We start from the raw sequence: 25,211 nt of genomic DNA, 5'->3' as shown, positions 1-25,211 counted from the left end.
GAAACGGTAAGGACCTGCAAGCAAACAAATTTGTTACCTTTGAAATGAGATACCTTGATTTTTCATAATGAATTAGTAAACTGTCCTTTCTGGAGGCAGAAAGGCTTCCAATTACTACGCACCGCTTGCACTTGTGGGCAGGTCACCATATTAAAGGTCATACTACCCCTTTTACAATTCATACAGCGATCACTTAATTAACTTTCAATTTAACAAACAAAATCAACCTTTATGCTATTGTCAAAATTAGTTTTCATTTGAGCAAAATTTGTTGACCAGGCAAACTAACTTCATTATTTGGTACGACCTGATTGTTGACTCTCTATTAAAACCACGCTTTGGTCATTGTCCACTCTAGTGTCCAGACCTTCTGTCCCTATTTCAAATTAAAAAGTGCCAAAATTAGGATTTAACTAAAGTAAACCAGATATATGGGATGGAACGGCCAGGATTATCTTCATTGCCTCTTGATGCAATCTTTTGATCTGGTTTTCCAATTTAACAAGAAATATTTCTGATTTGTGATATCTGCATTCATTAGACAAAGTTCAAGTGTAAGAATTTGTTAGTTTTAAGGACATTTTAGAATGGACACAGGTTATGAGCTTATTAAGGGCTAGTTAAATAATGCGAACACTTGCCTCCTATTTCAACTTGACGTATTTTATCCTGAAACTGGAAGTACACACTAGTGTAAACCAGGGACTATATTATAGAGAACTATGGAAGTGTTCTATATAGATTAGAAGAAGTGGCTTCTCCCTCTAATACATACTCCTTGTGTTAACCTAGTTTTATTGCACGACTGCATGTATTTAATTTCACACACACACACACACACACACACACATTTTCTGGCTCCCATTTTTACAATTTAGATGTAATTCAATTTAACAGAATTACATTTTGGAATGTAAATATGCTTAAGAAAAAAATGACAATGAATTTTGTTGTCGTTTTTTTACCGAATTTTGATCCTGCTTTACACGTTATTCACTGGGGTGATATGATTTTTCATAATTATTTCATAAATCATTGTCACTTTATGTGTTAGTAATTAAATTATAAAGCATGAAATGTTTATTTAATTAGGCATAGCTATAAAAAATACATGCGTGACCCGCATACAATTACACCCTTACAAGAATAGTGAACTCTGTGTTTATAACGATCGGGGTTGAACTAGATTGCTTACTTCAGTCCATTTGAAATACAACTAATGCTTGAAATTTGTCGATAATGCAACCGTCATGTAATCCGATTTGATTAGGTTTTCAAACCGACGAAATAGACTTTATACTAGTTTCCGTCAGTTGATTTTGTAACAAGGAATCCCAGTGGCGGATCCAGAAGTTCCGAAAAAAGGGACTGGCTGGCCGGAAAGGGAAGGGGAGCCCTATTTTTTTCAATCTAATCCACCAAACTTTTCAAGTAGAAAGGGTTGGCCCAAGAGACCCCTCTGATTCGCCCACGAATTCTTAAATGATTACCTAATTAAAATACGAACAAGATTGGTGAAACATCAGTAACTAATCAAACCTAACTCTGTAGTCAATCTAAGGCTGATCACCGATACTCTGTAATACCTTTATCAATGCTGCAGTCAAAATAAAATAGAATAAACTTTTAGTGTCGTTTATTCAAATTCTAAGTTAGACATGTATCAACTTAGATAAAGCGAATGTCCAGTTTTCAATAAACTATAAAAATACTGAAGTAGAACTTTATGATTTTTGACTCGACCATAAAAATTTGGACAACAAAACAGCTGGACCACTCGTCAAATATGCCGACCCAAAGCCATCTTTAATTTCACCTTAAACATACTTTGAATGGTTTGTGACAGATAATGTGTTTAATGGTTAATTCATCGTGAAAATAGAGAAAAAAAATCATAAGGCTCTCGCTCTAAAAGACTTTTGAATTTGAATGCACCATCCTCTTGAACAAATGAGGGACTATAAAAAACAACGATTATAATATGCCGAAACGTTAATGGGCAAATGATTACTAGGGACTATTTAATCTTTTAGTCATTTATTTTCACTTAACATTTGAACTTGGTCCATACAGGTTGGGTCACATGGTATCTACAGCTAAAACCTGTCATTGGTTCACAAATGTTTCCGAACATGAGTACGTGATGCCAAATTGAGAACTCCAAAATTATATTTAAAGATAATATAACATTCAATGTACACATGTACAGTTTCGTTTTATTCGGAATCCAAAACGACATGCATAAGACATGACGGAAGGACAGACAAAATTAATTCAACAAGTATCCGTTGCTCCTTGGTGAGAAAGATTTCTTAACTTATGCAATGAGTACGGACAGCATGAATACATTTTATTTTGATAATGACAGCAAGTTATGAAGTGGAAATGAAACTATATGGCGTGACTGGCATTCCATGTAGGTGCCTCAGTTGTGAAACCCCGACAATCGCCAAGTAGAACCCGATTATATAAACGGACAGATTGGTCCGAGATATTGAACAATTTGAAAAGTACCTTTCACCGACCGTCAGCATCAGTGACCAACTGATTTGATGGACAAAGGAAGAAAAACATGTCCTTTAACGAAATTTCTACTACATGGACACGACCAGGTAATTCAAATTATCCATTTCTGTCACCATGTACAGTACATGTACGTCATAAATTTGTATTTCTAAAACTATCACCAAGTTACAAAGTAATAGTAATTTAAATGAGCAAAACACTTTAAAGACTATATGTTTTTGCTGAGGGTGCTTTGAAACCACTCATACCACACATCATGGTTGATGACATAAGATATTGCTGCAATTCATCGGTAATTGATAGAACATTACAACACATGGTTTATGTATGACTTTGTTAAAGTTCTAATTGCTTCTTTGTCATTGATTGTTATTATAAATCAAGTACTAGTTCTGGTAAGAAGCAGGTGACGGGAGAAACAAGACCGAACAACAAACCTGAAATAAATATAACAAAAGCTATCATAATTCGGTAAACCTTCAACCATGCTACTAGTAACAGGTGTTACTCCAGAACCTGTAAAATTGGTGCCATTTTATGACTACATGTACAAATTCATCGACGCTATAAATATGATTTAATCAGACTTTCTGGCGTTTTGTAAATTGATCAAAAAACAAAATGGATTGCAAACCAACGTGATTGTTAACAAGTCACCAAAATTCGAACTTAATAAGATGAATGGTATCACATGCTTCTTTATTTATTTTATCAGCAAAAACGAAATTTGAATTTCACCCCCAAAATTCATCCTTCTTGACCCAGGCCTGTACTAGTGACTGCTTTAAAAATATAGACCCGGGTATTTGACATGTACTCCCGCGAGATAAGGCTTAGTAAGAGCAATACCCTCTGCAGATCTATAGCCACATCCTGACTGACTACATACAATACACTGCGTGAAAGCTTTGAAATAGTGCATATACCCTCTGCATGGTATACAGCAAACCATATTTCTTGCGGAAGTGTATATTAAGCATGTCCTAAGACTACCCTACTGATCAATGGAAAGCTGCATTGAAAAGGAACCAGAGATATTGCCATCACCACTTTCTTAGAATTGAGTTCAAAACAGTTCCCCCTCCCCCTCCCCCAAGACATTTAGGAACGTATGTACAGAGGAGACTCAAATGTAAAGGTCATATTCTATAAACACCAACAGTAAAATATTTAGATATTTTATGCTGGGGAAGAGGGTAATATGCTATTATTTTCACATTTTCGCCAAATTTTGTACGAAATTAACCACTATGAATAAATACATGTGCTCCGACCAACGGAACTCTGGACCGGCCACTGTTATAATATATATATATTGCCCATAACGACGTCAATTCAGTTATCCTGAAGAGTCCCTACAGAAGTATGAAATCGATAGAACTATTATATTGTGTACTTAACTTACTACTAGTTTTATGAATATATTATCCACACACACACACACACACACACACACACATATATAGGTATATATATAGAAGGGTCTAAAAAATCCCCAACGATGTTAGAACTGTCAAATTTGCGAAGCAAATTTTTGTCGTTCCCTCCGCGGGACTCGAACTCGTACCGCTGTGACATCTATGGCAACACCGCCTGCACTAAGTCCAGCACCCTAGACCACTCGGCCAGCTAGGCTATAAAAATACAGCTTTCGCTGGCCGGGTGATTCCTCCTCGTAGGATTAATCTAGGGTTGTAACTTAGTACACGATGTATGGTAGCTATATTTTTATAGCCTAGCTGACCGAGTGGTCTAGGGCGCTGGACTTAGTGCAGGCGGTGTTGCCATAGATGTCACAGCGGTACGAGTTCGAGTCCCGCGGAGGGAACGACAAAAATTTGCTTCGCAAATTTGACAGTTCTAACATCGTTGGGAATTTTTCAGACCCTTCTATAAGTTTACATTATCTTCCCTGTATCAATTTGATCCGATGGAGCAGTGTAGAGAATAGAGTCGTCACATTCTGAGACGTTATAATATTGATTTGTTGTGACATGCATAATGACATAATAGGTTGCATACTCCTGTATACAGTACAATAAAACTGAGCTAATTGGACTAATTATTAAAATCTCATTTCGAAGATGAAAAATTATCTACTATAAAAAAAAAATCCCGAATTTTAAGATGACGGCTGTTGAAATAAGTATTATGGAGCATTCATTCAAGCACGAACATGTGATTGACATTCAACAGTGGATTATATAGAAAGACTGACAACTTAGAAAGATAGCTACAAAAGAGTTATTGAAGTAAGTCACTTGGATGTCAAATCATACGTATTTACTGTGGATGGCATCTGAAGTTTTTCATGGGATGAATAAGAAAATGGACATTGACATTTGCATTGCAAAAGAAGTTGAAGAGAGAAAAATATGAGGCACTCAATACTTTAATATTATAGTTAAACTTGAAAATGATGTTTGGGAAACCATTGACGAGTATGTACATTTTCACATATAGTATAATATGCTAGGTGTCTATCAATCATTAGTTTATGATTGCTTGCTCTTAATCGTTAATGAGTCGTTAATTGGGAAAAAAACTGAAATTCTTATTCTTATTCAAGTAAAGACGACCCTAAACACTTAGCGACATCAGTCTCCAAACACTCTAGCGTCGTCAAAAGAGAGGGCACTTATTCCCCTTTCGAACGTTTTAAATAAGTAGAACTATACTGTACATTAATAAATCCAACAAGATTTTTTAATGAAGTAATCGTATTTTGCAATTAGACACGGTTTTCCCACAGAGATATGAAAGCCACGGTGATTACTTTAAAATCTTTCCTAATGCCTCGCCTTCTAATGTAAACTATTAAAATGTACATCACCAGAGATTTATTTGTATTACTCAGCTCTTGCTTTCTACACAGGAAACAACATGAATAGGAGATGGTTTAATACCAACCTGATGCGGGAACATCACCACATGGCGGGTAATAGCATTTATATCGAAGACAGAGAGCTTCAACATTTCCTCTTTAATTTGATGTAAGTAATTTGCAGATGGTGTGAAGTTATAAATTATTTCCTGTGAAGGTGAGACTGAAGAATGCCAGGGTATTTTTTTGCGACGCAGTCGGTATAGTTTCGCTTTTTATCCTTTAACCTTAATGACGCACTTCCATGGAAACGCAAGTCACCTAATCGCAATTCTTTTTCCCGATTGACCAAATACTGATAACTTAGTGGCGTTCGAAAAAAAAAAACATTAAAAATTTACATTGCGTGACGTGTTATTTCCTGAATGAAATGTAGAAAATCATAAGTAAAAAGAACAAGATTTTACTGCGTCGGCTATCTTCTTTTTTTAAAGATATTACTTGTTTTCTTTGTGAACGTAAATTCCAACAAGTGGGCATGCACTTTATACAACTTCTCAATGACGGACCCAATTATTTTTCTAAGGGATTCCACAAACGTGTAAGTCCGATCATCTCCCACTTGTTTGTAGAAACAAGGTGCTGTTTTATTAGACAGTTATATTTCATTTTTGTTGTCTTTTATAATACCACTGTGGTAATTATTTATTTGGTTTTTTTTTTAGATTTGAATAAGATTACTTCAAATGAATTCCCTCTCAAATGTATATTGCTACGGGTTATAGTATGCCAAATTAAGTTTGAAATAAAAATAAAAGTTAATACAATTGACAAAAAAGTGGATTACTGGAAAACAAGGAACCATTTATTGTTTCCATAGTACGTACTACCTGTATCACCTCCTACACCATGTTAGCGCTTTCCATACTACGTACTGCCTGTATCACCTCCCGCACCAAGGAAGCGCTTTCCATACTACGTACTGCCTGTATCACCTCCGACACCATGGTAGCCCTTTCCATACTATGTACTGTATCACCTCACACACCATGGTAGTCCTTTCCATACTACGTACTACCTGTATCACCTCACACACCATACTCCACATCTTTTGCTAATAATAATTAATTATTTCCACAGGCAACATTGATTTGTTTGTAAAAGTTGCAGTTTTGATAAAATTGTCGAAAAAAGTAGCAAAATTGTTGTTCACGATCGTTAACATTCTCCCTTCAAACCAAAATATGATCTGTTCACGATCATTTCTCTTGTTTGGCAGTGCGCTTTGGTGTGTGAAATACTGTGTCAAATAACCTATACTAAATTTTCCCACAAGACAATTTTTGTGCGTGATAATATCAATAGAACAAGTGAAGTCATATTCACAGACAAAAATAAACAAACCATTATCCTATTTGCAATTATTTGGTGCTTCTCGGAATGCCTATACTGAAACATCAGGAATTTCAATTTGGGGTTCAGTCGTAAAAACAAATGAGATCTGTTTTTTCCATTTCTGTTTTCTTTTGCATAAAAATATCAAAAGTAATGCATTACAAGATGATGTCAGTAATTTCAATCAATTTCATCTTCTTGTTTTACAAGAAAACACAAATTATAATACATAACAGATTTATCAAAGGTGTGCTTGATTACTCAAACACACCTTAAACTAGTCCCACCTGTATTATATATCATAATAAAAATTCTCATAGAATAAAACATGTAAACAAAAATACAAGGTTAGTTAACCTTGTGCAGATATACAGCCAATTTTCGATGGCAAAATTAATTTAGGCAGTAACAAATGCTTTAATAAATTTTGCTATCGAACATTCGGTCACAGGATATGTCAAAGTATTGATATATTTATATACACAAGAAAAAATGTGAACTTCCGGCATTATTGTATGTCATGATATTTTACATATGACAATAGTATATATCTCAATGACATAGACATGCACTTTTACAGTTAATGAAACATTGTTGTTGTTGACCGAAATCGAACTAACTCTTTATCTTGCACCCAGGAACGGTTATTGAAAGTACTAATGTTTAATTATATCTTGAAATATTTCTGCAGAAATCATGTAACCCACACAGACCCAGTAGGATACAGGCTAAATCTTACATTGCTATCTGAACACTTGGAAATCTGGTCCTATAGTATATGCCTTATGAAATCATCCAACACGTACAGTTATGCAGCAATATATTCTTGCTAATTATTACAGTAACAGAGAATATTTACTTTAGCATTGAACCTTGCATTTCTCAACGCAACGAGTCTGCAGAAAGATTTGTCTATTCCCTTAGTTTGTTACATTATCAAATCCAATTATATAGTTTATGCTTCAATTTCATAACATTTTTGAAATGCAATCTCGCAAGATGGATGGAAATTACATTTACAGACTCCTGACAAAAATATCTATATGTAAACATTATCATTAAATCTACCAAAAATATGAAAAAAAAATGTAAAACTACGTAAATATAATGCATTTATGTAATGACATTGATCGGTTTCTCAGTTTTGCACCATCGATTATTGTAGCACTTTGATAATGAGGAGAAAAAAAAAGAATCTAGGAATGTTGCCCCCTAACGAGCTGCTAGTGCTGAAAGATGATGAAAAGCACTTGTCACATTGTGATGAAATTCTTTAGCTTAATAACTAAGTTCCAAGAGTTTTTTTGTTGTTTTTTGTTTTTTGGTCAATTACCGTTTTTTTTGTTATTTCATTTCTAAATCGAAGTAAAGTTTTGTCGAAAAAGGTTTCTATTTTCTTATCAAAAAATGTAACCTTGAAATTTTGGCTTCTGGCTACCTATGTATGTACATTACTGAAATGGATATTTCGCCTTTGGATTTTCGTGCATTTGTATCTTTGACACCTCGCTCATGTTTCTTGGTGCACTAAGGCAGAACCCTTTTAATTTCTTGGCCATGGCTAGGGATCTTTTCTTCGAGACAAACCTTTTTTTCGCAGGCAGCCAATCTATTTTTTCGCGACAAGTCTAAAACATTTTTTTCTTAGATACCAGTACATGTATACGGTTAAAGCTATTAAAAGCTGAGAGTAAAACGCAATGTTTTTCTTCATTTTTTCTAGCATCTAATTGTTATTTTTTTTCTAAAATCATTTTGGAGAACGGATTTTTTTTTAATCCCTTGCTCTCCAGAAAATCAAATGGTTACTGCTTAACTCAATACACCGTGTGTCTTGATGTCTCAGATAAAAAATCCATTTGCTGTATTTTAAGGTTTAGGAAGCATTTTTTTCAGAAACAAGTGTCTGTATTGGTCCTCGTTCTATCACAATATCGAGACAGCAAAAGGCTAATTCGTTATAGTTCCACCTACTTGATATATCAGCTAGAGAGAAACTATTTTTTTTAAAATAAAACAAACCATCCTTCTATAACTGGATAGTAGGGGCGGTCAAGGATTCTAGGTTTAAGGGCAGAAATTAAATTGAAGACGATACCAACGTGAGGCAAGAGAATGCTTGGAGATAGAATTTATTTAAAAAAAAACAAAACCAAGATTTCATGCAAAGAATCATTTTATCCCAATTTTAGGTAGAGTAAGCCGGGTCCATCCCTATAAATTGGCGCCTGTATAACTTTTAGTCATTTCTTTTATAAGTAACTATTGAATGAATAAAAAAGAATGGAGCTTTGTCGGTCTTTTGCACCTCTTGCACCCCTTTTCAATGCGCGCCTCTAGAAGCACCTGCAATATTTTTCTCCATACCGATGTAGAATTTCTCACACTTTTCTGAAATCATATATTGTGCAACAAATTAAACCAGTAATAATCGTCAACTGTTAATTGCCTGTTATTTCTATACTTAATATTTTAAACGAGATTAGAATGGCAAAACAGTATTTATACGAGCAAAGCTATTTGTTTTCCAGTCACTCGCGGGTGTCACACAGCCTCACAAAGATATAAATATCATTTATAATGCTAACCTCAGTAAATAGTAAGAGTGTTGACGATGAGCAAAAAGTCGAAAACATGCGGGCAAGTGCCAAGAACAAATTGATGCTAATGCACTACCACCGAGCAAGTGAATCTCTAATGGCACGGAAATCCAATTAACGCCATTTGGAAAATTATTTTCACCAAAATAACTAATGGTTATTTGAAGAATGTCTTTTTATGACCTCTTCTGGTCCTAATTATCTGCATTTTCAACAATTCTATAACTACCACACTCCCCGCTAAGCACAAAGACTTAAAGAGAAGATGTTTTTTTGTTTGCTTAGGTGATAGATGTTTACAGTAGATGTACAAAAGTAAAAGAAAAGCGAGAACGTTTCAAAGAAGTTTGAATTAAACACTTGGTTAGACTGGAATTTTGTTTTCACAAATTATGCCGGTTGAAAGGAAGTAAACATAAACACAACATTTGTATGAATCTGCCAGACATCTTTACATTGCAGGTGGTGCACCAGAATTATTTCTAACGTATATGTAACTGCTAAACTGGTCCAATGGGAAAGAACGTTTAAGCGGATGTAAATACCCATGTCAAAAAGAACGGTCCGAAAATTCAATTCATTATGACACATGTAAAAAAAAATTAAGCCTATATCCTAGTACAGCGAGGAAAATGTGGTTCATTTGAATCGCATCGCTAGTATGGTATTATTTTTTAGTTTATTTATTACTTTTTACAATTGCTTTTCTTACCTTATTTCAATTCTTTGATTGATAATTTTTGTTCATTACATTGTTTAATTCTTTGCTTCTAAAATGATCTTTAAAAAAAATCATATTTACGCCGACTTTTTTTTACAGTAATCGTATAAGTCCTTAATTTATCTAATATCGTACATGTAAACCAAGTCAGTAGAACATGAAAGGGAGATGGCTTGTAAAAGCTTGAAAAAAAACTTCTTGTCAAATTCTATTGCTTTATATGTGGGTTATTTTTCGATAAAATCACGACACTTACAAAAAAAACCAAACAAACAAACAGACAAAAACAAACAAACAAGTAAGCAAACAAACAAACAAACAATCAATCAAACAAACAAAACAAAACAAAACAAAACAAAAAATGTCCCTGCATTCTGTCATAAAAAAGCTAAAGAGATAAACCGATTACAAGCTAAGTCTCCTGAAACAGGGTACACATCACCACCAAAATCAATTCAAGTATGCATACATATCAACATGCATAGTGATGTTTAACCTTTCTACCATAATGAGATTGCGCGGTAGACAAGCTGCCATGCCTAGTTTCTATAGATTTAAAAAAAATATTATGTAACATATTTGTGTTATACAAGTACATCTGCAAAACCCATGTGCATATTTTCGTTGACGAAGTAAATCTCATCTGCTATTTGAAGCAGTACGAAATAAAGACGCATGTAAATTAATGTATATTGTTACAGTTTTCATTCAGCTAAATAGAAGTCGACAATCACTCTTACGAGGAAATGGATCGTTCAAAACGATGCAGAACATAACAAAAAATTAATAAACGTATAGAAACATCCCAAATGATGGTAAAATATACATTTCATACATTTCGGATAGCCGATATCCTTCATCACCACAAAGTTCAAGATCAATAAATAGAATCTGAAGTTGAATGATAGTACCTTTATCAAGGTGAATGAGAACGAGGGTGTTTCTATCAAATTTAATTTAGAAAACAAATATTGTAGTAGTATATGGGTCATTCTCAAAATATGTGCAATTGCTGGGTTGGTGTTTTGAAAAAATATATAATTTTGCAGAAACGAATGGTTCTATTTCTTTTTTGTCTGCGCATTCCAAATATTCATCGTCCAAAATATCTCCACAGTAAGTAGAGTACAAATCCGTCAAAAGTTCAGATGTGTCTTTTCCGTAAAAAGGAATCCTGTAAATAGTCTAATCAATTTTAATTCGCAATTGAGAAGTTAATTAATCAAAATTTTAGTTGTTTTTTTTCAAGATAATCTATATGACAAAATGGATCATTAATGCATAAATGTCCATGGAATAACAAAATAATTGTCTTTGATGTAACACATTTTGTCTTTGGTTTAACACAGATTTTGCAGAACCATTTCCTTCAAAGTACCCCTGAGTTAGTGTTAGGAATATCTGATTCTTAAATTAGAAATATGTAAATTGATAACAAAATATAATTACTTTGAAAAATATAAACTTAGTGATAAACAAAATGGATTATTACTGCATAAATGTCCGTGTACAAACACAATAATTGTCTTCGGCCAAACAAAAATTGTCTTACATATAACACAAACTAAAATAATATACAATTTTTAAAATTTTTTTTAATTTGTTCAGTGTTATCTATTATAAAGTATTGTTTCTTTGTACATTTTATTTCCCATTTTTAAATATATAATAATTAAAAAAAAAAAGTCTTTCGACCTTTGACTAACATTTTTTCTTGTTACACCAAGGACTGTTACACCCTGGACAAACATAAGAAAATTTTACATTCGAAATTTAGATAACTGCAGCCTTCATAAAAACACGTCATCAATTGCTATCACTTATTGTGATATTTCAGTAATGAGAATTAATTGATTTTGTCTTTTTATTGACTGTTTATCAATGTTAGACCAAAGACCGTAAAAAAAGTTACGCAGTCAGTTGTACTCGCATATTTTGACTTTAAATCATTGTAACATTTCTGCTGCAAAACATCGTCTGCAATTGATTATTTGGATTATGGGGAAGGGGAAAAACTATTTTTTGAGTCATTATTCAAAGCAAGACAAACCATGCCCCTCACTTTTCTTTGGTGTTATATCAAAGACAAAAAAATGGGGGACATGTTCAACGGCAAAAAAAATCAACATGTCAATAAGATATATGCATTTTAGGATGTTACAAAATAAAATTTACATATCAACACCCTAAATTATTGGCTTCATGTGTGATGTTTGATGCATTTTCAAATTCTTAGACCATTTAAAAAAAATTGATTAAAAAGTGTGCCAAGGACATGCAAAAAAAAAAAAAAAAAAAAATGCCTACTCATCAGGGTGGAATTTTTTACCATATATATGTTATGGTTTCATATATTTTTTCCCATCTTTAGGAAAAATCATATATTTTGTATATTTATTAATTAATTTACATCCACCAGTCTACAGGGACAACACCATTGCACATTTTTTTTTAGAATGATCCACATAGTGTTTAGTGCTATACCAGCTTTAGACCGGGACCCAACAGTGAATTATTTCTTCTCTCGTTAAATTGATTGATAGGATGAAACTACATGATGGTGGTGGTAATTTGAAATTTTCTAGAAGACCTGATTTAGAAATAGGTGGCATTGAGACTTTGTGTTTAGAGATCAAACCTTTCTGTAAAAGATCCCTTTTCTTGTGTTATGTGTACCGACCACCAAGTCATTAACAGAATGGATAGATAATTTTGAAAAAGAAATGAGTATAGCTATGAATATAAATTCTGATGTTATTATTATGGGTGATTTTAATATGAACTTTTTAAATTCGTCTAAACCAACACCAAAATGGTTAGATTTCATTAATATGTTTCATCACCAATTGATAACTGAGCCAACCAGGGTAACAGAAAATACAAGAACTTTAATTGATCATATTTATGTAAGCAATCTAAACATGGTCCTAGATTCTTTTGTTTGCAATTCTGCTGTCAGTGATCATTACCCGGTGAGTTTAGTTAGAAAAGAAAAAGGACATGAAATAAAAAGACCCATTCAACTATTACATACAGAAATTTAAAGTTTTTTTTTATAAGGAATCTTTTCTTTCAGATATGATGAATACACCTTTTTACCTCATTGAGCAAGAAAGTGACCCTTCTGTGTGTCTCGATATATTTTATGGTTAAATTCTGTTCTAAATAAACACGCCCCAATTGTAACAAAGAGAGTTAAAAGGGAGAAGCAACCAGATTGGTATAATTATGAAATTTTAAATGCAAGAAAGCAAAGGGACAAATTCAAATCTCTTGGTATGTGGTCAGAACATAGATTTTGGCGAAATAAAACCACGCTTCTGATAAATAGTGCAAAACAAAATTACTATATAAATCTTGTAAAGGATAGTAAAGACTCCAGAAACTTATGGAAGTGCATTCATAGTTTAAATCCTAAAGTCAAATCTCCATCAAAGGAACTGAAACTTGAAAGTGGGGAAAAAGTAGTAGACAAAGAGCAAATAACTAATGTTTTCAGTGATTACTTCACTTCTTGTATTGAGAATTTAAGAAACCAGATGATTGTGCCAAACCATGATATTCATTAACTACATAATTATGTTAAGGAGAAGGTTAGAAACTATGATCATAAACAGTTTATGATACTTCCAGTACAATGTAGTGAAATTTATGAAGCACTATTAAAGTTATTAAAGTCATCTGGATATGATAATACTGGGCCTAAGGTGCTGCAATTAACATCTCATATTATTGCACCAAGTCTTACTTATATATATAATCGTATGATTGATTCAGGCATATTTCCACATTCACTAAAGATTGCAAAAGTAACTCCTGTTTACAAGAGTGGTCAGAAAGATTTAGTATCAAATTACAGACCTATTTCAATACTTCCTTCATTGTCAAAAATAATTGAACGACATATATCTAATCACTTATATGAATATTTATCTCAATGGGAATTTTTACATCCAGCTCAGTCTGGATGTAGACCTAAACACTCCTGTCAAACTGCTCTTGCGAATATTGTGGATAAATGGCTATGCAAGATGAACAATGGAAACATAAATCTGGCTATATTTTTAGACTTTAAAAAGGCTTTTGATGTCGTTGATCATGATATACTTTGTAAAAAAACTAATGATCTATGGTGTAAATGACAGAACTGTGCAATTCTTTAAGTCCTACTTAAAAGATAGAAAGCAGCAAGTAAATATTTTAAACACTTTCTCGTAAAAAAAACTATTGCCTTTGGCGTTCCTCAGGGTTCCATCCAGGGGCCCCTTTTATTTGTTATATTTATTAATGATCTTCCTCTTGACATGCATAATACTAATGTTGATATGTATGCTGATGATACAATCATACACAAATCTGGGAAAAATATTAATTTATTGCAACAGGATGTGCAAGATGATCTAAGAAAACTTGAAAACTGGTGTAGAAATAACTGTATGTTTATTAATCCTAACAAAACAAAGTGTATGATTATTGGAACAAGACAAAAACTGTCAAATGTTGATTTACCCTCCTTAATAGTTAATGATAAAGCTTTTAAAATTTTCATCATGTGAAAAACTACTTGGTGTAAAAATTGATGATACTCTTAGCTGGAAATGTCATGTTGATCATATATGCTCTAATATTTCATCAAGATTTTATCTCCTAGCAAAGATTAAGAAATATCTGAACATTGAAATGAGAAAAATTTTCTATAATGGGTACATTCTTCCACTTATTGACTACTGATGTATTGTATGGAGTGGCTGTGGCTCTGAAGGATTAGACAAAATTCTTAAACTCCAAAAACGGGCTATCCGCCTCATTCTAGATGCTGAACCCTTTTCTCCATCAGAACCTTTGTTAAAAAAATTAGGAATCATGAAAGTAGAAACAAGGATTAAATATCACAAATACCTATTAATCTATATATCTCTCCATGGGGAAGCACCAAGTTACTTATCAGAAAAGTTTAACTACGTTTCAAGAAACAAACCTTATTCACTAAGAAATACTGAACAAGGAAATTTGATAATCCCAAAAATTAAAACTGAACTTTTCAGACATTCATTCATATATTCTGGGTCTGCCTTGTGGAATCAGTTACCCAAACATTTACGTAATCAAGCCACTGGCAACTCATTCAAAATCAATATAAAGAAGTACCTTAACACATTTGAATAGAGTATCTTAAAAGAGAAAATTGTTGCTGCTTACACTGTTTTTTAATGTTCTATATTGTATTATCTTAAAGTGATTTGGTATTGTCAAATCAGCTTTTGTTTTTGTGTTGTGTTGTTTATTTTTAATTTTTAGTAGATATAGTTTTTTGTGTGCGAGGGCCTCATTCTAAACTAACTGTGTAACCCTCTTGAAATAAAGATATTATTATTATTATTATTATTATTGTATTTTTTTCATCCAAAAACTCTTAATTTTATGCCAGTTGTTTTTATGATCTATGATCGTAATTACAATGTTGGCAAGATCTTCCTCGGTGTGTCCTACAGATCTCAGATGGCGGTAGTATCTATTTTTGTACGCACAATATGACCTGTCTTTTTCTTTGTATGTCCCCACAGAGCTCCACAATTTAGGAATTTCATCGCTTGATTTCCGGTGGGTTAAACTTCTTTTATGTAAATAAAAGACCTAATATATTTTAAAACACATGTTTAGCTTATTCACATGGATTTCAGCATGTCAGATGCTAGAGGTTAGGATGGCACCAAGTCAGAAAATAGCTTACCAGACAACCTCTAGCATTGCTGGAGTATTCAATTAGGCGATTTTGCATTTTTTCTGCATTATTATCTGCTATATGGAAAATATAGAGTACTGAAAGAATGCTCTAAGAAAAATAACTCTAATTCATTCACGTAAACACAAGAAACTAGTTCGTGTCAAATGTTAACGTATCAAATAGTCTAAAATTTAGAAAACGATTTATCAGGATGAAAAGTCAATCATGGATCTCCAATGAACGATGAGGAAACCAAGGATATCAGGGGCGGATATCAGACGGAGTTTAGGGTGCTAGGATATTATTTACAATTTTTTGTCAATTTTACACATGTAAAATGACAAATTTTCCAATCAAAAGAGGGGTGCCAACCCCCATGCACCCCTCAGACCCTTAAGACTCATATATTTTCATGATTATTTACAGTATACTTGAATCACGTGTATGTTTGCTTTCTGCAGCTATTATTCCTCACTGTATAATTGATTACGTATATTTTAAGTGTTTTTATTTATATTATGTCATGTTGTTTATGATTGATACGTTACATAAATGATTTAGATATTCATGCTGATGCAATTCAATTTCTTCTTCTGTAGTATTATGTATTCCTGTGTCAAAAGTTATCCTGTTTTCATCTTTCCTGTAGTTTTCATTTGACCCTCTATCAATTTTCATTACGTTTTCATCTCTCTCTCTTGCTCTCTCCACACACACACACACACACATATAATCAACAATCACTCTTACGGGGTGATGGATCGTTAAAAACAATGCGAAACATAACAATAAATTAAATAAACGTCTAAATATGTTTAACATGATCAAAAGATGGTAAAATTGACATTGAATATTTCGGATAACTGATATCCTTCTTCAGCATAAAACTCATAACATATTTAGACGTTTATTATATATATAGGTCTGAGTTCACAACGGTTAGAACTTTCAATTTTGCGGAACAAATTTGTGGTCGTTCCCTCCGTGGGCCTCGAACTTGTACCTCTGTGACATCTATGGCAACACCGCCTGCACAATGTCCAGCATTATGGACCACTCGGCCAGCTAGGCTACATAAAATGTATAGCTTTCGCAAGCCGGGTCATTCTTTTTCGTAAACTAAGTACACGATGTATGGTAGTACGGGACAGCACATTCAGGTGTTGTTATGTAGAATAGAGGATCAAATTAACGATACTATCCCATTAATCTGTATTATACATATACGTCTCAGAATGTGACACCTCTATTCGCTGCACTGTTCCATCGGATCAAACTGATACAGGGAAAATAACGTAAGCATAGCAGGGTCTGAAAATTTCCAATGATGTTAGAACTGTCAAATGCGAAGCAAATGTTTGGTCGTTCCCTCCGCGGCACTTGAACTCGTACTCCTGTGACATCTATGGCAACGCACAAAATCCAGGGCCTTAGACCACTCGGCCAACTAAAGCTATATTTTTATAGACTAGATGACCGAGTGGTATAGGGCGCTAGACTTTGGTCATGGTCATGGTTAACAACAAAAAGGTACGTAAAAATTCCCGCAAAAAATGTTCACACTATACAACCATTCAAAAATATTTTACGTTTTTAAACAGTTTCACTGATTGCATGTCTAGAGATATGATGACTCATTCCCTGCCTAGTGCTCACTCTCTAGCAATAGAGAAAGGTCGATAAGTGCCCACTCTCTAGCAATAGAGAAAGGTCGATAAGTGCCCACTCTCTAGCAATAGAGAAAGGTCGCTATGAAATTATCCCTCTAAATAACAGAATTTGCACAAAATGTACCACTGGGCAAATAGAAGATGAATTGAATTCTTTATTCATTGCACAGCCTACAATTCATATAGAAATGAACCAAATACTAAGCTTAAAAGTAATAATGAAAACTTTAACTCATTAACAGAAAACAAAATACAATTTGTTTTGAATAGCAGCTCAATAATAGTCCTCAAGGCTTTCATTGAATATATCAGTAAATGTCAAGACCACTAACTTTAAATTGTTGAGATAATGAGATGTTAAGACACTCGGTTTTCAAAATACCTAATATTAAACCCCAAATTATACCATTGTTCTGTAATTATTTACAACCACTCTTTCTATGAATCATGTCTATTTGCACTTTATTTTGTCACCTCTCGCATATTCTTACTACGCTTGTTTTGGCACAATTGAGTCTTCACCGCCGCAAGTTCCTATAAGTTCCTATAAGTTCCTAAATCAAACTAGATGTAGACCATATGCATTTATATCTTTCTTTTTTTCTTCTTCTTCTTGTCAGAATTTACATACTTTGTTTCTATTATTTGTGTTATGGCCATTTACTGTAAATGTGTTAGATCAAATAAAAATATTGAAATATTGAAATATATCTTGCATCTCTATAATAAAGACACTTAAAAGAATTAAATAAAGGATTTAAGTATTGACAAAAGATCGAGGTGATAATGAATCGTTAATTTTATTTCTAAAAATACACCATATTTCCCATTACATTCGATTCTCTCTAGAAACTTCGTCAAATGGTATTGACCGATCTAAAAATAACTTTTGGTTTGGTTTGGGAGAAAGTTCTAGTATTTGCTACAGCATTCTAGACCAAAATTATTGAGTATATAAAAACGCCAATTTGTTGATCTTGGTCAGTTTACAAAATACAAGATATCAGAAACACAGATTTAACAGAGGAACCATTGCAGACACATTACCCAGTTAATAAGGTACTAGTAAGTCTGTCCGCGTTTTAACAATTTTTGTATATGTATTGTCAATTTTTAAAAAAATAAGAAAATGTAATTTTCCATCGTTATACAGACAGCAAAAATTTGAAACAAATTCAACCTATTTTTTTCTCTTTTGATTTTATAAGAAACATTAGTTTATGATACTAATTACTCATTTTATGGTGGATCTCGATCAGTAATTTTTAAGTTCATGTATATTTACCTTTTCCTAATCGTTCACAGGTATCAACAGTAATAGACTACCATAAGATAAAGCCATGCCAGGAAAAGCAATTGGTATAGACCTTGGGACAACATACTCCTGTGTAGGAGTGTTCCAACATGGCAAAGTGGACATTATTGCCAACGACCAGGGAAACAGGACAACACCTAGTTATGTTGGATTTACTGATACAGAGAGATTTGTCGGTGATGCCGCTAAAAATCAAGTGGCTATGAACCCTCAAAATACCATATTTGATGCCAAGAGACTGATTGGGCGAAACTACAGCGACTCCACAGTACAATCAGACATGAAACATTGGCCGTTCAAAGTTATCAATGATGGAGGTAAACCGAAATTACAAGCTGAATACAAAGGTGAAATAAAAACATTTACACCAGAAGAAATCAGTTCTATGGTTCTTGTCAAGATGAAGGAAACAGCTGAAGCCTACTTAGGACAGAAAGTAACCGATGCGGTTATTACTGTACCAGCATACTTCAATGATGCTCAGAGACTGGCAACAAAAGACGCTGGTAAAATAGCAGGACTTAAGGTTCTGAGAATAATCAACGAGCCAACAGCCGCCGCTCTGGCATATGGACTTGATAAAAACTTGAGTGGTGAAAGAAACGTTCTGATTTTCGATTTAGGTGGCGGAACTTTCGACGTCTCGATTCTTTCTATAGATGAGGGTTCATTGTTTGAGGTACGATCTACTGCAGGAGATACACATTTAGGAGGAGAGGACTTTGATAACAGAATGGTCAACCATTTCATCCAAGAGTTCAAACGAAAACATGGCAAAGACATTTCATATAACAACCGTGCAATTCGTAGACTAAGGACGGCTTGTGAACGGGCAAAAAGAACATTGTCAAGTAGCACAGAAGCTAGCGTTGAAATTGACGCTTTGTTTGATGGTATTGACTTTTACACAAAAATTACAAGAGCAAGATTCGAGGAACTGTGCTCAGATATGTTCAGAGCCACACTTGAACCAGTTGAAAAAGCTCTAAGAGACGCTAAGTTAGACAAAGGCAAAATTCACGAGATTGTACTTGTAGGAGGATCAACAAGAATTCCGAAAATTCAGAAAATGCTGTCGGAATTTATGAACGGTAAAGAACTGAACAAGTCCGTGAATCCAGATGAAGCCGTGGCCTATGGTGCTGCAGTACAGGCAGCTATCTTGTCAGGCGATCGAAGTAAAGCTATCAAAGACGTCCTTTTAGTAGATGTTGCACCCCTGTCACTTGGTATTGAAACAGCTGGAGGGGTAATGGCCAAATTAATAGAAAGAAACACAAAAATACCAACGAAAGCATCTCAGACTTTTACGACATATTCTGACAATCAGCCTGCTGTAAGCATTCAAGTTTTTGAAGGAGAAAGAGCCATGACTAAGGACAATAATCATCTAGGAAAATTCGATTTGACGGGTATTCCTCCCGCACCCCGTGGTGTACCTCAGATTGAAGTGGAATTTGATATTGATGCCAATGGTCTCCTTAATGTTTCAGCACATGACAAGAGTACGGGTAATTCAAAGAAAATCACTATAACCAACGACAGAGGAAGACTCAGTAAAGAGGACATTGATAGAATGGTGTCTGAGGCCGAGAAATATAAGGAAGAAGATGAGAAACAGCGAGAGCGTGTAGCGGCAAGAAATCAACTTGAGAACTATATCTTCAGTGTTAAACAAGCTGTCGGCGACTCTGGTGACAAACTGTCAACACAGGAAAAGGACGACGTATGTAAAGCATGTGATGAGTCTCTGAAATGGTTAGACAACAATTCTCTAGCTGAGAAAGATGAGTTTGAACAAAAAATGAAAGATCTCCAGAAAATATGTAGTCCTGTGATGACAAAACTTCACGGAGGACCGTCACGGGGAACCCATGGTCACAACACAGCTGGAGGACCAACTGTGGAGGAAGTTGATTAAACGACTAGCATTACGAATATTTAACAATTTAACTTAATCTGAAACTTTCAGTATTGTTTTACCGTTTATATTATATATGATTGTTATGTTTTTATTTATGATGTAATGACAGTAGCCTGTAATAAACAAATCTTAAAGAAATTTTGTAGTACATGTATTTTCGAAGAGAGTGCATTTAGTAATTCAACAGTTTCAAAATCACCAAAGGACTAAATGAGTGAAAGATGTATACGCGTATGAAGTTTCTGACAATCCGTTTTGAGATGGAAGAAGAAAAAGACATAATCGGTTTACATTTGTGTGTCTCCCTCAAATGATTGAGAAATCGGGTGCACTTGTACAATGTACCATTTGAGATTTAATGCACCGAATGCTCATATTATTGTGAAGATCTTTTGATGTAAACGTCCTATTCTCATACAAGTAAAAAGAACACGTAGAACACATGTACATGTATGGTATTTAAGAGGCATATTTTGATCTCGTATGAAGCTAGAATCGACAGCAGCAGCATAATGTGTCGTAGTAATATATAATTATGCAAATCATATACGAATGTACTTAGTACTGAAATTACGAGTGCAAGCAGTCGCTAACAATATTAGCAACTTAAAAAGAAAGAGAAAAAATGTTTCTTTTTAATACTTTGAATCGCGTATTTATTTATCAAAATTTCTTTTCTTACCTAAATTCATATTTTGTTGATAACCGTTGTTCATTACATTGTTTAATTCTTTTCTCCTGAAATTATCTTGCTAAAAAATCGACCTTTTTCATAGTATATTGTGTAAGTCCTTAATTTATCGAGCATAGTACAAGTAAACAATGTCAGTATAACATGGAAGGGAGATGGCCTGAAAAAGCTGGAACAAATTAGTTCAAAGTCAAATCCTAAAATTTCGTTAATTGTATTTTTCAAAATGTGTGTTATTTTTCAAACAAATATGTTTAAACTAATCTCGACACTCCAAAAAAACAAGCAAAACAAATACAAAAACAAAACACCAACAAAGAAACAAAAAACAAATACAAATACAAAAACAAAACACAAACAAACAAACAAAACAACAACAACAACAAAAAACAACAAAGTAAAAAAAAAAACAACAGCAACAAACAAAACTAACAAAGAAAATATTAACTTAGAATTCTATGAAGAACTAACGAGCTAGCTGAAGGCACATATCACCACCAGAATTATTTCACGTATATATAGATATCAAAAACTGATAAAGATGCATAGTGATGTTAACCTTTCTACCAGAATGAGATTGCACGGTAGACAAGCTGCCGTGCCTAGTTTCTATAGATTTTTAAATTTTATAATATAATATTTTTGTGTACACCTTCATAACCTCTGTGCACATTTCCGTTGACGAAGTAAATTTCATTTGCTATACTTGAAGCATTTTTTAAATTTTTTTAAAGACGCATGTAAATTAATGTATATTGTTACAGTTTTCATTTATCTAAATAGAAGTAGAAAATTACTCTTACGAAGTGATGGGTGTTACAAAACGATGCAGAACATAATAAACAATTGAATAAACGTCTAAGTGTGTTCAACCTCACCAAATGATGACAAAATATACATTGAATATTTCGGATAACCGATATCCTTCACCAGCATAAAGTTCAAGATCAGTAAATGAATTCTGAATCTGATCACAAAGAAAGATGGTACCTTAGGATGATTATGAGCTGAATAAGATACGAGGGTGTATTTATTAAGTGTCAGTTACTGTAAGAATCAGGCAGTAGGCGAAACATGGTATGAAAAAACCTACTCCTCCAACGTTCCTCCATAACCCAACCTCTTACTTCAGAGCGCCACATTGAATAACGCTCGTTCCGCCGTTCTTTGAAATCGGCAGAATTATAGTTTGCCATTTAAAACGCTTTATATAGTTTCTCTACTATTACACCGGAGAAGGTGTTTAAACTAAAGAAAAAAAAACAATGACCTACCTGATGAGAAAATCCAGCAATCCTGGAAATTCTTTGTAAAAGCAGTTAAAATGAACTTCATCTTTGGTTTTTAGCTTTTTGAGTGTGTAATTCCGCTTGATAAAATTACGGATTTTAAAATTTGCGGAACGAACATATCAAATTAACCAACGAATTGCCTTTGACAACTTTAAGTTCGTTTTATCAAAAATATATTTTATTCCGTAAAATTACAATCTGCACTGGAGAAGGTACTTGTATTTTGCATATCACGTTGCAAAAACGGCGTAATCATTTCCAGTGTAATAGCTTTTAAATGCTTTGGTATGCAGTATCTGGGTACAGGTCTTACATTTTTATCTTGACATGGTTGACACTGGCCCGTTGTATTTTGTTTTGGGCTTATATGAAATCTCAGGTGTGAAATATACCAGGGCATCTGTTAGACTACAAGGTCTACGGAATGCCAGAAAGGGTGTTTGAGGAAAGACTTTGGAGAGCTTAGGATGTTGTTGAATGGCTTCTCAATTCAAATGAAGTAGCAGGGTTCCTATAAACTGGATTGTAAGTAAGCATAATTTTGTTCTTTTTCTTGGATTTGAACTCGAGGAGATCATTTCGGCTGATGTTGTTAGCGCGTTCAAATCCCTAATCTGTCTGCTGGTTTGTAGCACGCGATGTCAAATAACCACCGCGTTCATCTAGACATTTATTTGTGATATCGCCAGATGAGTAAACGCACCGAATTCGGAGAGCCTGGCTGTACGGTATGCTTACATATTTTGAGTAGACTTGCTACACAAGTATGTCCGTAATATATGCACTATTTTAGATAATTATACTTCTTAGAGATCTACATGGAGAGTATAATTATTTTGAGTGCATGCATCATATCAATTTTAGTACGCACAATATAATATGTTTTTTTCTTTATACACGTTTATGTTCCTTCCAGAGCTCCGTATGGCGCCGTAGTGAACAGTTACTATGACATTTGTAAAAATGTCAAAAGGGGTATCCGTGTACCAAGTCAGTATTTTGAGGCGGATGGGTTCACGTCATTATTGTATTCATATCAGGATCAGTCCCATTCGAATAAACGAATAAACGCACTCACCCGAAGTAGTGCGGCAGCCCTCCATTAGACCCTCCCCTGATTTCCAGGATCAAACTTTAAAAACATCAACACAAAGTTGCTGCAACTTCAAAGGCTGTTTGAATGATGAGAAAAGAAAGAAACAATTCTAAATTTTGTACAGGGTTGGAGCCATTAAAGTCCTATTTCTTAATAAAAAAAAACTGTGAGATCTCCCCTCGTAAATTTGGTACGTAATACAAACTCTTCCCTTTTAACTCAAGGTTTCTATGTATTACGAAAACATTTCATCGATTATCTTTACTCCAATAGTAACTTACGCTTGACTTGTTGATAATCTTTCAAGCTCCCATTTAATCGGAATACGGTCTAATTAATCAATCTTTTTGTCAACACAAATAAAAATTAAGAGAAACATGTATAAATATTATCGCTGACGCAATAAATATGAATAATGAATGCAAGCTGTACATTCATTATGGATAATAGGTTCCCGCTCAAAACACGTACAATGAACTATGCTGCCTCAGTTGGTCTATGTTAGAATAAAAAGGAGGAGCCGGTCAGTATTATCAAAGTTGACAGGTTAACATCTTACTAACTGTTTGTGTTATAGTTTCTAATTTCATTGTTTCATTGTTCAGTTAGTAGCTTCATATTACGGGAATGGGGCGTATAAAGATCTGAACAAATGCTAGCTCTAAGAAAGATAACTCTAAAACTGTAAAATTGTTGGATGAAACTGGTCAATACGTTTTATTCCAGTTATTATTTTTCGTGGACAAATGTTAATAATTCATAGTCTGCTAAAGACAAAATCAAGAAAAAAATTATATAACGAGAATGGATATTGTGAATATGCCATAGACAACAATCCCACCGGGATAAAAAAAATGTCAGCTCAAGGCCACCCATGGGTGTTGATGAATACCGAGGAATCCCTCACACCACTGGACAGGCTGCAGCTGCCACGAATAACATTATGTGTTTCTTAAGAGAGACTTGACCTATTAGACTCATTGACTTTCATAATTATTTACAGTATACATGAATTACTTACATGTTTCCCATACTGTATAATTAATTAGGTATAATAGTCCTTCCTTTATTTATGTTATGTCATGTTGTTTACGATTGATAAAGTTCTACATGGTGATGCAATTAAGTTTCTTTTTCTTTCTTCTTCTGTAGTATTATATATTCCTGTGTCATAAGTTATCCTGTTTTCATCTTTCTTGTAGGTAATATTTGACTATCTATCACATTTGTATCCATTTTAGTATATAAGAAAAAATAAAATAAGGAAGAACATGGAAGAAAACGCTCGAATAGGAAGAGTAAGAAAAGAATGTACGCAAAAGATGCCTAAATTACAAACAAACAAACAAACAAGCAAACAACAACAACAACAACAAAAAAAACCCAAAAAACAAAAAACAAAAAAAACAAAAAACAAAAAACGAACAAACAA

The 25,211-nt window shown here is 33.8% G+C and overlaps 1 protein-coding gene across 2 annotated transcripts; it reads left to right on the top strand.

Annotated features, from left to right (window-relative positions):
- The first annotated feature begins 18,385 nt into the window (after positions 1-18,385).
- LOC148604576 (heat shock protein 70 B2-like) lies at positions 18,386-20,838 on the top strand. Of its 2 annotated transcripts, none has more exons than XM_088549489.1 (2): positions 18,386-18,520; positions 18,767-20,838. In XM_088549489.1, the coding sequence occupies exon 2, from the start codon at positions 18,802-18,804 to the stop codon at positions 20,695-20,697; it is 1,896 nt and encodes a 631-aa protein (XP_088405615.1). In that variant the 5' UTR covers positions 18,386-18,520; positions 18,767-18,801; the 3' UTR covers positions 20,698-20,838. The 2 variants fall into 2 exon arrangements, with proteins under 2 accessions (XP_088405615.1, XP_088405616.1); XM_088549490.1 differs by having other exon boundaries at positions 18,446-18,526.
- Positions 20,839-25,211: the final 4,373 nt, after the last annotated feature.

The sequence above is a fragment of the Perna viridis genome, chromosome 10 (genome assembly GCF_037379345.1).
Source record: "Perna viridis isolate PV_CMFRI_1.1 ecotype Kerala chromosome 10, ASM3737934v1, whole genome shotgun sequence".
Classification (NCBI taxonomy): Eukaryota; Metazoa; Mollusca; class Bivalvia; order Mytilida; family Mytilidae; genus Perna; species Perna viridis.
The sequence above is the reverse complement of the archived record's forward strand: the minus strand, read 5'-3'. Positions and strand labels throughout refer to the sequence as shown.

Bases quoted from the DNA above. Each gene is read 5' to 3' on its own strand.
- LOC148604576 (XM_088549489.1), top strand. From the start codon at position 18,802: ATGCCAGGAAAAGCAATTGGTATAGACCTTGGGACAACATACTCCTGT.